Source organism: Mercenaria mercenaria, chromosome 8, assembly GCF_021730395.1.
Source record: "Mercenaria mercenaria strain notata chromosome 8, MADL_Memer_1, whole genome shotgun sequence".
Lineage (NCBI taxonomy): Eukaryota > Metazoa > Mollusca > Bivalvia > Venerida > Veneridae > Mercenaria > Mercenaria mercenaria.
Genome location: NC_069368.1, coordinates 26,512,502 through 26,526,751, shown reverse-complemented (window position 1 = coordinate 26,526,751; position 14,250 = coordinate 26,512,502). Strand labels below are relative to the sequence as shown.

The 14,250-nt window shown below is 36.4% G+C and overlaps 1 protein-coding gene and 1 long non-coding RNA gene across 4 annotated transcripts; both read right to left on the bottom strand.

Moving 5' to 3' along the window:
* Positions 1-2,010: 2,010 nt before the first annotated feature.
* Positions 2,011-4,395, bottom strand: LOC128558987 (uncharacterized). 3 transcript variants are annotated; one of them, XR_008372005.1, is made up of 3 exons: positions 4,276-4,395; positions 3,706-3,815; positions 2,011-2,072 (listed from the first exon to the last, which is right to left on the bottom strand). It is a non-coding gene; the product is annotated as an uncharacterized LOC128558987 (long non-coding RNA). The 3 variants fall into 3 exon arrangements; XR_008372004.1 differs by lacking the exon at positions 4,276-4,395 and adding an exon at positions 4,076-4,254; XR_008372006.1 differs by lacking the exon at positions 4,276-4,395 and adding an exon at positions 4,091-4,253.
* A 143-nt stretch (positions 4,396-4,538) lies between these two features.
* Positions 4,539-7,544, bottom strand: LOC123565442 (uncharacterized). The gene is made up of 3 exons (XM_053549084.1): positions 7,371-7,544; positions 6,883-7,081; positions 4,539-4,684 (listed from the first exon to the last, which is right to left on the bottom strand). The coding sequence occupies exons 1-3, from the start codon at positions 7,542-7,544 to the stop codon at positions 4,539-4,541; spliced, it is 519 nt and encodes a 172-aa protein (XP_053405059.1).
* Positions 7,545-14,250: the final 6,706 nt, after the last annotated feature.

The window sequence follows — 14,250 nt, the reverse complement described above, 5'->3', positions numbered from 1 at the left end:
TTGTTTTGGAGTAATTAATTTTCAACTTCCAAGTTTCACAGTAGGTATAAAAATCATCAAGGCAATTCTGAAAATTGACTTCACTATCTGAAAAAATAACCGTATCATCAGCATATAGTAACACTAACAATTTTAAATAGATTAAGGTATCTTGATTACTTATATTTAACTGAATACCATTATTGTTTGTCAAGAGGAACTGTTCTAAGTCATTTAAGTACATGGAAAATAAAATCGGTGACATAATATAGTGAAAATCGTTATTTGGCATAAACACTCTTGTTTAAACACACCGTGTCCAACGTATACGTTGCATTTACGGTGGGTACGCTGTATACATGGTACCGTATAAGTACGCTCCATTTCCGGCATTTCCTGTTGATTTTGTCAACATCCTATGTGGTGCGGTAAGAAAAACTACTCATTTTCATCGAAGTTCAACGTGTTCAAAGAAGCGATATATTAAGTACGAGCTGCGGATCATTCAAGCTCCCCATGGTAATGTGATTTTGGTCAGTTATTCTCTAGTTTCTTCAAACATTCGAGTAAACTGACGTATGAAGTCGGTTTTGAACTCGGATGTTCACTTTCAGGTTCATTTTCTGTCTCTTAAAATCATTCTGTTGACTTTTCATCGGTTTAACGCGAGAATAGTAACACAAGCTACGATCTGAAATATATATCATGACGTAAATTCATGTTCAAAGGGAGCTTTATGCCAAAATTAGCGATGTACGCCCTATAAAACGGCGCGTCTACAGAAGTACGCCACATAAAAAGGCCGTTATCTTTATCTAAAATGCAACAGTTATATACAGTCATTATTGTAAGGAATTTCGGGGGATACCTAAACCCCACCACTATGATAAATTCCTAGCATATAGTCTCTTTAAAATATTAATTTTAATTTCGAAGGTTATCAAATAAACCAAGACCGTCGCGAACGGTCCGGCCGATCCGGCCATGGCCGGACCACTTTTTTGGCCGAGCATGATATCGGCTGTAATCGTCCGGACCAGATTTTTGCATTAACTTTCATCCTTTGCTTTGATTAAAAGTCTCGAAATATTGCCTTGTTAATGCAATTATTCACCAAAAGTGGTATGCCCGAAGGTGTGAAAACAACTTTGACACTTTTCATGTCAAACTTATCATCCCTGCTTTACTGGATTAATCATAACTAAACGATTACCTGATGGAACTTTCATCCAGTATGATTTAAAGGACGATTTTTTTTATAATCTATAATAATTGTTAAAAAAAAAACAAACATGCCATATGTTTGAAAAATGGGAAACGATTGTGTTTAAAACAAAACTTACCGGAAGCTAATTTCTTCTAATTATTACTTTCAGATATTAATATTTATCTTAAATAAATTGCCGACATGCATATCAGCTATAATAAACACATCAACATTTATAGCAGTCTGCTAAATTTGGCCAAATGTTGGATAATTATCCTTGAAAAATAACATGAAATTGACTGAAAATCTTAACAGAAACTACTTTCGAGATGCAAGAAAAACGCACTTACTGGCATCCCAAATGTTAAGATTTTCTCGAGAACTAGTTTGAAACTTGACTAAATATATGAAATAACTGTGTTTGTAGAGCTACATTCACAATAAGATATCATGTATAATAATTTTCAGTCAGTTATCCATAAGATTTACCTGGCACTTATTAATCTTCGCCAGTATTTTCGGGCGTTTACGTTAGCTTACGAAAGAATCGTGTCCTGAAATTCATTCATATGTAGAAAACATGGCGTAGTGGTGTCTCGGTATTACGCAATGTTATTGGCATTGATTTTATTCTTATATTATTTCACGTGCATGTAACATATTTTACGACTTTTAATTGTTTTCATTTGTAGATATGAGCCGCAACATCAGAAAACAAACAATGGCTTTGCGACAAGCATGGATACAGGCAGCCTGCGCATGCGCGCATTCTGGTCAGGATCCATGCTATTCGCTTAGGTAGCAGATGGCGGTTTTTTCTAGTACTTCAGACTTCCGAGCGATGTGGCCAAGTCAGACGGCTTCCGATATCTTACGAGATGCAGACCTGAAAATAAAAAGATACCGGTTTACATCTTACTTGAAGAAGAAATAAAATACATAGTAAACTTCATACAAAGCATAGATTTTTAAATCCACAAGCCACCTGAAAGATAATTTCAGCCCGCGAAAATACATGACATTTCAGCCCAAATTAGCCATATCTCCAACTGGCCTTAAAATGTTAGGGGAATGGATAGAGACAAATGGCCACTTGCATTCTGTACTCAGTTTCAAGTATTACTTGCAGAGCTGGACAAAAATACCTGTCAACCGATTACTTTTTTCACTATTTTCAACTGTGTGAGGCCTATATGACATTTGACAGTTCACGAGACGCTCAATGCTGATAGTGGCATATATGCATTTCAAGCAGTTATATGAAAATGATGCCATCAAGCTTACATTCGCATCTGCCAGAATTTCTGCAACATACCATTCTTAAACTTGTTAATCACAAACTCACATCAACAAATATTTCAAACATCAAATCTGCCTTCACTTCAAGGTTTTATCTCTAATGACAGATTTTGACCCTGGCCAATTCGAATCTGTGGCTGGAAACTACCAACTGCTACCTTAAGGACCAAGACATGCATCTCCATGGACTGTCTGGCACCTGATTCTAAGAAAATGATCTATGACAAATAAAATCTTACCAATATTTAAACAATGCTTTGTTCTTCTTGCAAATTGCACATGTCCAAACAATGTCTACAATATTGTGGATTTGGCCCCATTTTACACACATATTTCTTACTGCATCTATCTTTCTGACATTAAAAAAAGACTTACCTACTATTACATGATGGCCATAAATGTACTGTATTAGCATTGTGCACAGCCCCGCATACTCAGTGAGGAACAGAATTTAAAGCAGCACAGCTTACTTACCCAAGACTAACTGTACTTCAAATCCGCAAGCTCAGGAAAAGCCGCCCCTGTTTACAAGTACTTTTTCATATTACCTTACATACAGTAAGTATAAAATAGCTTTAAATAAATATTTTACAATGCACTTTTGTTGTTGTTGTTGTTTTTGTTGTTGTTGTTGTTGTTGCCAAACTTACCTATTTTAACGAATTCGAGCAATCTCCCAGTACATCTCCGAGAAACCGTATCTTCTCTTAATTAAAAACAAATATCTGCAAATGTTCCCTCACTCCAGGACCTTAAATGCACCCAAGATGTATCCACTCTCTACACTTTTCTTCTGTCGTCATGTCCTGACACCGATAAAGCCACAATAGAAATTTGTAAGAACTAAAATCATACCTGCCACTCGAGAAATCTTCGAAAGAAATATCACCACAGAAATCCAGTTCCGAGCCTTGTGAAACAGCCATGTGTTTACAAAATGCCAAAAAGTTGCACCTATATTTCCTTTAAATAGTCCTTCTTCCTTTAAATTTGATATAAACTACAAAAGAAATGTGTTTCCCGCTAGAAATTTTAAGAAAAACCTACACTACAAACAAAAATAAGATTTACTTACCCGGTAAAATCAGAGTTACCTCCCCTTAACTTCTACCATATCAAACAACATCTGTCTATGTTATGAATCCATTCAGCTCGGATTTTTAAATAACACATACTGGAGAGCTTGAACAACACAAAAGAAAGCATGAAATAGTACTTACAAAAATTGACAAATGTCTTAAGGTAGCAGATGGCGGTTTTTTCTAGTACTTCAGACTTCCGAGCGATGTGGCCAAGTCAGACGGCTTCCGATATCTTACGAGATGCAGACCTGAAAATAAAAAGATACCGGTTTACATCTTACTTGAAGAAGAAATAAAATACATAGTAAACTTCATACAAAGCATAGATTTTTAAAATCCACAAGCCACCTGAAAGATAATTTCAGCCCGCGAAAATACATGACATTTCAGCCCAAATTAGCCATATCTCCAACTGGCCTTAAAATGTTAGGGGAATGGATAGAGACAAATGGCCACTTGCATTCTGTACTCAGTTTCAAGTATTACTTGCAGAGCTGGACAAAAATACCTGTCAACCGATTACTTTTTTCACTATTTTCAACTGTGTGAGGCCTATATGACATTTGACAGTTCACGAGACGCTCAATGCTGATAGTGGCATATATGCATTTCAAGCAGTTATATGAAAATGATGCCATCAAGCTTACATTCGCATCTGCCAGAATTTCTGCAACATACCATTCTTAAACTTGTTAATCACAAACTCACATCAACAAATATTTCAAACATCAAAACTGCCTTCACTTCAAGGTTTTATCTCTAATGACAGATTTTGACCCTGGCCAATTCGAATCTGTGGCTGGAAACTACCAACTGCTACCTTATTGTTTCTCTAATTGCAATAGGCTTTGAAAGCGAACAGCATGGATCCTGACCAGACTGCGCGGATATGCAAGCTGGTCTGGATCCATGCTGAAAGCCAATTTGTTGGTTTTCTCATAGCATTCCCTAAGGTTAAATGTCATGTACTTTCATACTGCTATATCATACTGAAAGGTAAGGGTGTACCCCGCACAGTGTACCCCGCATACTGCCACAACCTTCCCCAGACGCGGGGCAGGTTGTGAAGTTACAGGCCATGTTCGCACAAGCAGTATTCGTTTTGTCCGCACTCTACCTGAAAATACGACATTATGTTACTTGTGAAATACATTAATTTTTCAGTTTTCAATTCGTTTTAGGTTCCGACACCGAAGATTAATTTACGAAAATATATGGAATGTTCATGATTCCAAAGTAAAAACTTTAACGGGCAATTCTATACCGGACTGTTTATACAAAACAAGCATGTTTATTTTATCTTTCGAATAATCAATATTACTGTTATTACATTATGTAATTCCAAAACCGTTTATAATTGTTAAAAAGTGTAAATAAAATGAAAGAATAGATGCGAGTGAAGGCATACGTAATTAGTTGCTATAAATAAAACGGCATTTTTATGTGGCGTACTTCTTTAGACGCGCTGTTTTATGGGGCGTACATCGCTAATTTTGGCATAAAGCTCCCCTAAAACATGAATTTACGCCATATTATATATTTTTATTTATAACTTGTTATACTATTCTCGCGTTAAACAGATGAAAAATCAACAGAATGATTTTAAGAGACAGAAAATGAACCTGAAAGTGAACGTCCGAGTTCGAAACCGACTTCACACGTCAGTTTATTCGAATGTTTGAAGAAACTAAGAGAATAACTGACCAAAATCACATTACCATGGGGAGCTTGAATGATCTGCAGCTCGTACTGAATATATATCGCTTCTTTGAACACGTTGAACTTCGATGAAAATGAGTAGTTTTTCTTACCACACCACATAGGATGTTGACAAAATCAACAGGAAATGCCGGTAATGGAACGTACAATATACCGTGTATGTAACGTACTCGCCGTAAATGCAACGTATACGTTGGACACGGTGAAACATGACCTACTTGGCGCGACTGATAATATATAAGCTAAAACGGATTTACACAGGTATTATTTATTTCCCTACATATTATAGGGAATGAAGGATTTTCATTGTGGTTACCTGCACACAGTGAAATCTCTATATGATCACTTGATAGATTGAAAGATAATAATCAATTCTGATATTACATCTGCTTATTTTCAATTTTAATTTGTAGGACTGCGAATTTGTTTCAAGAAGTTTTTAAAAATTCTGATAACTTTTAACCCATAGTAAAATGTTAAGGCGTATATTTCGTACAAAATATATCATGGCCAACATTCCAATACATTGACCAGTAGTTTCGGCAAAAGTAGTGACCCGATAACGTTTACCGATAGACAGTTTTACTATAGATTTGTATAGGAAAATATATTTCAAACATTAAAAACGTATTTTTATCGTTATTTAACAAAATTTTATAACCTCGTGAAGTAATCTTCATTTTTTGCCCTTTATTTCAATATATTTTTATCGATGTGATACAAAAACTTATTGCTTCCATTTTTGTTTGAAGTTGATGACTATGGTTTCTATGTATTTCTATATAGAAATTTTGAAAAGATCGGTTATGTCAGGTTTTAAAGGGCTAAAAATATTTTCTATCAAAATGACATTATTTTATAACCGCGTGAAGTATTCTCTATTGTCTAAACATTGTCTGGGTATTTTTTATTTTAAAATTGAAAATGTAAATAAAGAAAAGTATATAGCAAAACTTATTTTAAGATTGTAAATATTGAAAAATATAGTACTTTATAGTTTAAGATTGTAAAAGTTTTAGATACCAGTCATGGGAGAACCAATCTTAATATCAACTCACTGCGGGTCTAAAACACTTGCCTTGGGTTGGTATTTATGGTCACAATCTTAACACATGGCATTTAAGATAACAAAGAAGAAACAAAAGTTAATAATATCAGGTATAAGTGTTGTCATGCTCGCCCATATGGCGGTAACTGCCATGGTGGCGAGGGTAAATATATGGAATACCGGCACTGTCTTTTGTAGACATGTAAATCTATTAGTTAGGTAAATATATATAATTGCTCAAACAAGAAACTTAGTAGTTTAGCCGCACCATGAGAAAACTATCATAGTGCATTTGCAACACATCATGAATCCGCGCAGTCTGATCAGGATCCATGCTGCTTGCTTTCAAAGCCTCCTGCAATTAGGGAAACGGTTAGCCAATAGCATACATGATCCTGAGAAAACTGCGCGGATGCGCAGGCTGGTCTGGATCCTTGCTGGTCGCAGATGCACTATGTTGGTTTTCTCATATAGTTTCTGTTTATTTATAACAGTAGACTAAACTGTTTACATATGTATGTGTAAAAATTAGATAAATTTGATGATACTCACAAGTGAAGGATATTTATTTGTTGAAAGACAGGCGTTGAGAGAATATGCTTTTCTGTGTTTCTGTCGCAGCAGACGGTAGATTGTCGGGTTCGGTTCAATAAGAATACCAGTCCAGTTGCGGTACCGTTCAAGAAACAAACTGTTCGATAAATGCTCACCATCGAAAGCTCCACAGTCGATATAAAATCCATTTCGCTGAAGTACAAGACTTATATCCATAAACAAATTTCATAATACTTAACAATAATTTAATTAACTACACAGGAAGAAGCAGGTATACCTCTCTAAAGAAATATATTTGTTGCATATATCGCTCACCAGATTTGTATTTATTATAATATGATGTTGTAGTGGTTGTAGGTATATAAGGCCACTTCCAACAGCCTTTTATATATTTTTATATATTATTTCAATTTGATTGTCTATTCGTAAGTTTACTTTACTGTTTTTCTATATTATTGAAAGATCAGCGGTAAAAACATACCTTTTGATTCAAATACTCGTCTATAAACTGTGTTTGCCCGGGTGACGGATTCTGTATTTCAAAATGAGAAAGATTGTACGGCAGCACTGACGGAGGTTGTACATAATACTTCTGCTGGATAGATATCAACGTTCTGTCGTTAAAGGCCACCCTATCTCTGTTCAGTTTTGACATTATGTCTATATAATTTATATTTTCCAATTGTACTGACTCCTTCATGTTTTTATAATATATATTTTCCCACTGCGAAGTTTCTTTTGGCACAAGAATCCGTTTTGATATCATAACTGCCAAGACAGCCATCACTAAGATTACTAAACAAAACCATAGTTTTTCTTTAACACTCTTCTTGCGGGAAATTAAAGTTAACATATTTTAACTCCTTTCTGAAATCGTGGTGATTCTCTTATAAAGACAGATCAAACGTCCAGTAATATAATAACCAAGTTATAGGTTTATGTGTACTATGACAATCAGATTTCATTCCATTATATTCGTAAAATTGTGACGTGTAACAGCGTGTAGAGACTTTCACAAAGCCTAATCCTGTCCATGTTATTTCAGGTCAATAGAAAAGTAATCTGTCTATGTCAAATGCTTTGTAGGATAAGACAGTCATGCATCTAACAATCCTGAAATTGATTTCTTTGATTTTTTCATATTTTTAGACCACGATAATCCGTAAATAGCCAATCGCAAAGCAGACTTGTACCCGTCTATATTTCATATACAACAGTAGCGTTGTATATATATCGGGGGAAACTTGGGCAAAAAACGCGTGAATTTCGTGCCAATTTACCATCTAACAATACAGGCTAACGCCGGAGTTAAATGACCTTGCAATATTCTCACCAGTTATCAATGGGATAAAAAATAAGACTGACTTGGAGGTAAATTCAGTTGACAACGTCTAAATATTAATATTGTAAAAATGACCCCATGTTATTAGATATCAATAAAAATGAATTACAATAAACTACATATTTGTAGTGTAGAACCAACTGGGTAAAAACGTAATTTACACATTCACTGAAACGTTTCCAACAGTTGTAACTTTTTATGTTCACTTGTTATAAAAAAGACATGTCAGCACGATCCTTACATTTGCAATCAACTGGATCCAGTTGTTCGAAACTTTAACAGGCGATTGAGTTAACGGTCGATTGACTTTATCAGTTGATTTCGACAGTTTAGAAAACTTAGAAAATCAAATGCACTTGTTAAGGATTATAAACACTAAACCATCTTTACAGTAAAATTAAAACATCATACTAGTGTTTCCCACCCACCAAGACTAGTATCATAAATAGAAATTTAACAGGCGGTTAGTTTAACAGCTTAATGCAGTGGTCGTGGGTTCGAGCATCATTGGGGTCACGACCATGACTTTTCTTATGACCCCAGTACTAGTTTTCATAGGAAACGGACTCGAGAGTGGTTACAATAAACTTAAACAGTTAAAGCTTTCATCAAAATCGAGCTAAAACAAATTAGTATAAACTAAACTAAACTAAATTATAGTCCGTTAAAGTTTCGAACAACTTGGCCCAGTTAGAAAGTAAAACAACTACATCATTCTTACAAGAAGGGCGCGATATAGTAAAAGGTATTTGTAGTCCTACGAGCATCTACGCACTAACTATATCCTGGTAAACAAAGTAAACAAATAAAAAAAGAACTAACTAAATAAATAAATAAATAACCTGGCTACCTTCTTGAATCAACGAATCAACGTATCTGTCATCGTGTTTCGCCAACATGCAAACTCCTCACAAAAACTAATTGTTCAGCATGCAGTCTAATTTTGAGTATTTTTGAGAAATCCATATTTAACTGTTTAGCATTAATTTTGTGATTGCAAATGACTCAAAGTGTTAATGAACGTTAAATCTTAGTAAATCCAGTATTTGGGTAAAACTGAATTTATACAAATAACCTGCATTCTTTCATATGCCCTACTGACAATTAAGCGCTAACGGTACAAAGATGATATTACTCTTATAAAAACACGTTAATCCTAATTTCTATAGAACGCGTGGGAGAGTTTTCAATAATTGCAGTTTTTATGTCACGTGGTCTAAGTCGGATAGACAACTCGTGCCGTTGTCTACGGGATATATACAACTCGCTTTGCTCGTTGTATATATCCCGTAGACAACGGCACTCGTTGTCCTACCTATACCTAGATTTTTTTAACAAATAGTCTGTTGACAAATTTCAACACAGAAAATCTCACACTTTCCCCAGGGCATTAACTGATTTCATCTTTTCTATTTCTATTCAGATTGCTAATCCCTGTGACAATTATGCAGCTTTTTTCCTGCCTAAAGGTAAAAAGCAGATTGCATGAGGTACTAGGTCAATAGACCCCCTAAGCCTACCATAAAGACTTAGCTGAATTATCTCCATTTTTATGCCCCCACTTTGTGGGGGGGGGGGGGCGGGGGCATATAGATTTGCTCTTGTCCGTCCGTCCGTCCTTCCGAAAATGTTGTGTCGCTTGTAGCTCTGAAAGTATTTGACGTAGAGTCACAAAACTTTACAGGAATGTTGGTCAGCATGTGAAGTTTTGCACCTGGGGTTTCGCGTCCGGATTCATTCAGTCATGTAGAAGTTATGGCCCCTGACTTTGTAAAAATTGGTCATTTTTATGTTGTGTCGCGCCTAGCTCCAAAAGTATATGACCTAGAGTCACAAAACTTTACAGGCATGTTGGTCAGCATGTGAAGTTGTGCACCTGGGGTTTCGCGTCCATCCTTCCGTCCTTCTGTCCGTCCGTCCTTCCGAAAATGTTGTGTCGCGCGTAGCTCTGAAAGTATTTGACGTAGAGTCACAAAACTTTACAGGAATGTTGGTCAGCATGTGTAGTTGTGCATTTGGGGTTTCGCGTCCGGATTCATTCAGTCATGTAGAAGTTATGGCCCCTGACTTTGTAAAAATTGGTAATTTTAATGTTGTGTCGCGCATAGCTCCAAAAGTATATGACCTAGAGTCACAAAACTTTACAGGCATGTTGGTCAGCATGTGTAGTTGTGCACCTGGGGTTTCGCGTCCAGATTCATCAAGTCATGTAGGAGTTATGGCCCCTGACTTAGTAAAAAATTGGTCATTTTAATGTTGTGTCGCGCATAGCTCCAAAAGTATTTGACCTAGTCACCAAAGTTTACAGGAATGTTGGTAAGCATGTGCAGTTGTGCACCTGGGGTTTCGCGTCCGGATTCATCTAGTCATGTAGGAGTTATGGCCCCTGACTTAGTAAAAAATTGGTCATTTTAATGTTGTGTCGCGCATAGCTCCAAAACTATTTGACCTAGAATCACCAAAGTTTACAGGAATGTTGGTCAGCATATGCAGTTGTGCACCTGGTGTTTCGCGTCCGGATTCATTCCGTCGTGTAGGAGTTATAGCCACTGACTTAGTTAAAAATGGGTCATTTTAATGTTGTGTCGTGCGTAGCTCCAAAAGTATTTGACCTAGAGTCACCAAAGTTTACAGGAATGTTGGCCAGCATGTGCAGTTGTGCACCTGGGGTTTCGCATCCGGATTAATTCAGTATTGTAGGAGTTCTGGCCCCTGACCTGTGAAAAAATTTTCATTTTTGGCCCCTGACCTGGGAAAAAATTGTCATTTTAATGTCATGTAGTGGGGGCATCTGTGTCCCATGGACACATTTCTAGTTTCTAAATACTTTACCCGGGAACATGTTTTTAGCTCAAATGACCCTTTTTTTTCAGAAAATGAAATTTTTATATTTTTTTACAGTCTTTGTACTTTGATAATGTTAGCTACACATATATCTAAAATAGATATTTCCTTCCTGAAGTCTGTATTTTAGTTCCACTGCCTATTTCACTCTGCCACCAACATTACGGCGCCCCTAGATACCAACACACTTCCGTCAACATGTCACACCATGATACCTTCACGCCGCAGCCAACATGACACCTAGATATCAGCACGCTGCCGTCATTATGACACACTAGATATCATCTCGCTGCCGCAGTTATGACACACCTAGACCACGCCGCCGCCAACATAACACACCTAGTTACAAGTATGCTGCCGCCAGTCTGACACACCTAGATACTATCAGACTGGCGCCAGAAAACTGTATATTGCGTTTTATTAAACAACCTTTGGACAAAAGCATCAATGTTTATCTGACAGTAGTGTTACTGCACAAAAAAGTGATGCAAAACAACAAGAACAACAAAACATACATACCCGTCAACTACTAGATATATTCATGATTAATGCCCCAAAAGGCTTTTAGCATAACTACATGGTTCGAAGGGATACTTTTATTTATTTATTTATTTGTTTATTTATTTATTTATTTATTTATTTATTTAAGTCTTTTTCACTTCCAACATCTATAGGCCTACTTATACATTGATCAAAAAGGACAGACATAAGAAGTGGGTTATTGAAAAAGTGTATGATGTGAGGTAAGGGTGTGTGTATGTCATGTTTGTGGGCCTAACGCAAGCGTGCTGCCTTATAGCATTTGTGATGTATGTAATTGTGTAAGTCAGTAATATATTTCAGTGAGCGCAAACTGAGATGATTCCGCAAATTGAAGTTAGAAATTAATGTGAAAAAGACAGAATCCTCAAAACAGACAAATAGTAGGCCCAAGAATGCCACAGTTGTATGCACAAAAAATCACATATCATATGACCTAAGAGGCCTTGGTCATAAACGTGACACATTTTCTAAATATGGTTAATATTTGTGTTAAATTATTTTCGAATCTCTTGATAAATGGCAGAGTTATGGACCAGAAAAGAAACACATTTGACTTCTACGTGTGACCTTGACCTTGGAGCTAGGGGTCTGGGTCTTGCGCATGACACTTTATCTCGTTACAGAGAACATTTATGCCAAGTAATTTCAAAATCCCGTCATCAATGGCAGAGTTATTGACCGGACAAAAAAACATGCCATGTTAAACTTTGACCTCTAAGTGTGACCTTGACCTTGGAGCTAGGGGTCTGGGTCTTGCTCACGACACGTCGTCTCATTATGAGGAACATTTGTGCCAAGTGATTTCAAAACCCCTTAATTAATGACAGAGTTACGAACCAGACACGAAGCATACCCTGTTAACTTTTGACTTTTAAGTGTGACATTGACCTTGAAGTTAGGGATCTGGGTCTAAGCACGACACATTGTCTTATTATGGTATTTCTTGGATGACAGGGCTATAGACCGGACACGAAATAGACCGTATTAACCTTTGACATCTAAATCTGACCTTGACCTTGGAGCTAGGGGTCTGGGCTTTGCAAATGACACGTCGTCTCATTATGCCAAGAATTTACCGGACGCACACACGCACGCACGGACGGACGGAAAGTGCGATTTTAATACGTCCACCTTTGCGTGTGTGTGTGGGGGGGGGGGGGGGGGGGGGGGGGGGGGGGTGGATAAAAATAATTAACAGAAGTTGAAATGACATATATTTAGGTGATTTTGAGAGTAAGACGCTGAACCCTATCTCAACAGTATGTTCAAAGAAAATCAAAGGAAATTACGTTTTTTTGGTACCAAATGAATTTCGAAACGCTACAAAATATGTTATTTCAAACCAAATGCATACCAAACTAATGAGTACGAGCGTTATTTTGCCAAGAAAGTAGTGCAAAACATTCTACTGAGCAAAACACATGCACCGTTTTTTTCCCCTCTAAAATGTTTCGCCGCCATGCTTATTTCATAATGTCAAAAAAATTATTCTTCTTTTTCCACAAACTTCCAAAATAGAAGGATATATGTATGTCACCTTACCAACTGCGTGTTAAGTTTTGCAATATCCAGTCTTGATCTATTTTCGATCCATCACATCTGAGCCGCACCATGAGAAAACCAACATGTTTCAAATATCCATAACCAGGACTCAGAAATCAACACGACTACCAAAAGCATATACACTGAGTTTTTAAACGACTTTTTTTTTTATCTCTTGTTTATTACAAATATGACATGTCAAACATTTATTTTAAGTTGTTTTTTTTTGATTTGGTAAACAGGAACACAATTTCAAGAACAATGACATTACATTTGAGTTGTTTCGGGTACGAGAGCACATTTCGCGTACGGATGCGTACGAACGTATGGTCAAACTTTCAAACATTTTATATAAATTATTCGAGAAATAAGATAAACACATACAAACTGATACTCACGACAGTCATTAATATGATTTATAAAAGCAAATAGGCGATTATTACAAAGTCATGGTTACGATGAAAAATTGAATCAATACTGACTGTAAGCAAGTGGAGAAGCGTGTACGTACATTTTTGGGGTCAGTGCGTTTGGAGTTGGAAACTGATACAGCAAAGCATACTATGGATTAAATTGTATCTTTTATGCTTATAGAAGATGTTATAATGGAAGAAACATGAGGCAGATACCAGATTTCAATCTGCGCAGAAATAAATATACGTCTATAAAAATAAATCACAGAGCTGAAAGCACAGAAAGGTTGAAACCTTTCAAATTATAATCTGAAGAAATACATGTTATTCTGGTGAGAAGTGTGTATGTAGCCTTCAATGCCACATGAGTTGGTATTAAAGGCATGAAGGTTATTATTCGCAGAATATGCCTCCGTGGTCCAGTCGAATGTAGTCCATATCAATATGTAGTTCAATTTTCCCGCCTTGTAAAGGCCATTTTCATGCTAAATATAGGCTTTATTGATGATTGATGTCTGCTAATGATTTAAAGCTACATTATATGTTTCAAAAAGTGAGCTGAGGCTGTTTGGTAGAATGAAAGTTAAAGTAGGTATTTCCTGATGTCTACCTTCGCAATATTAGCATTTTCATTACGTGTATCAGTCGCGTGACCATAGTTTTACTACATTATAACC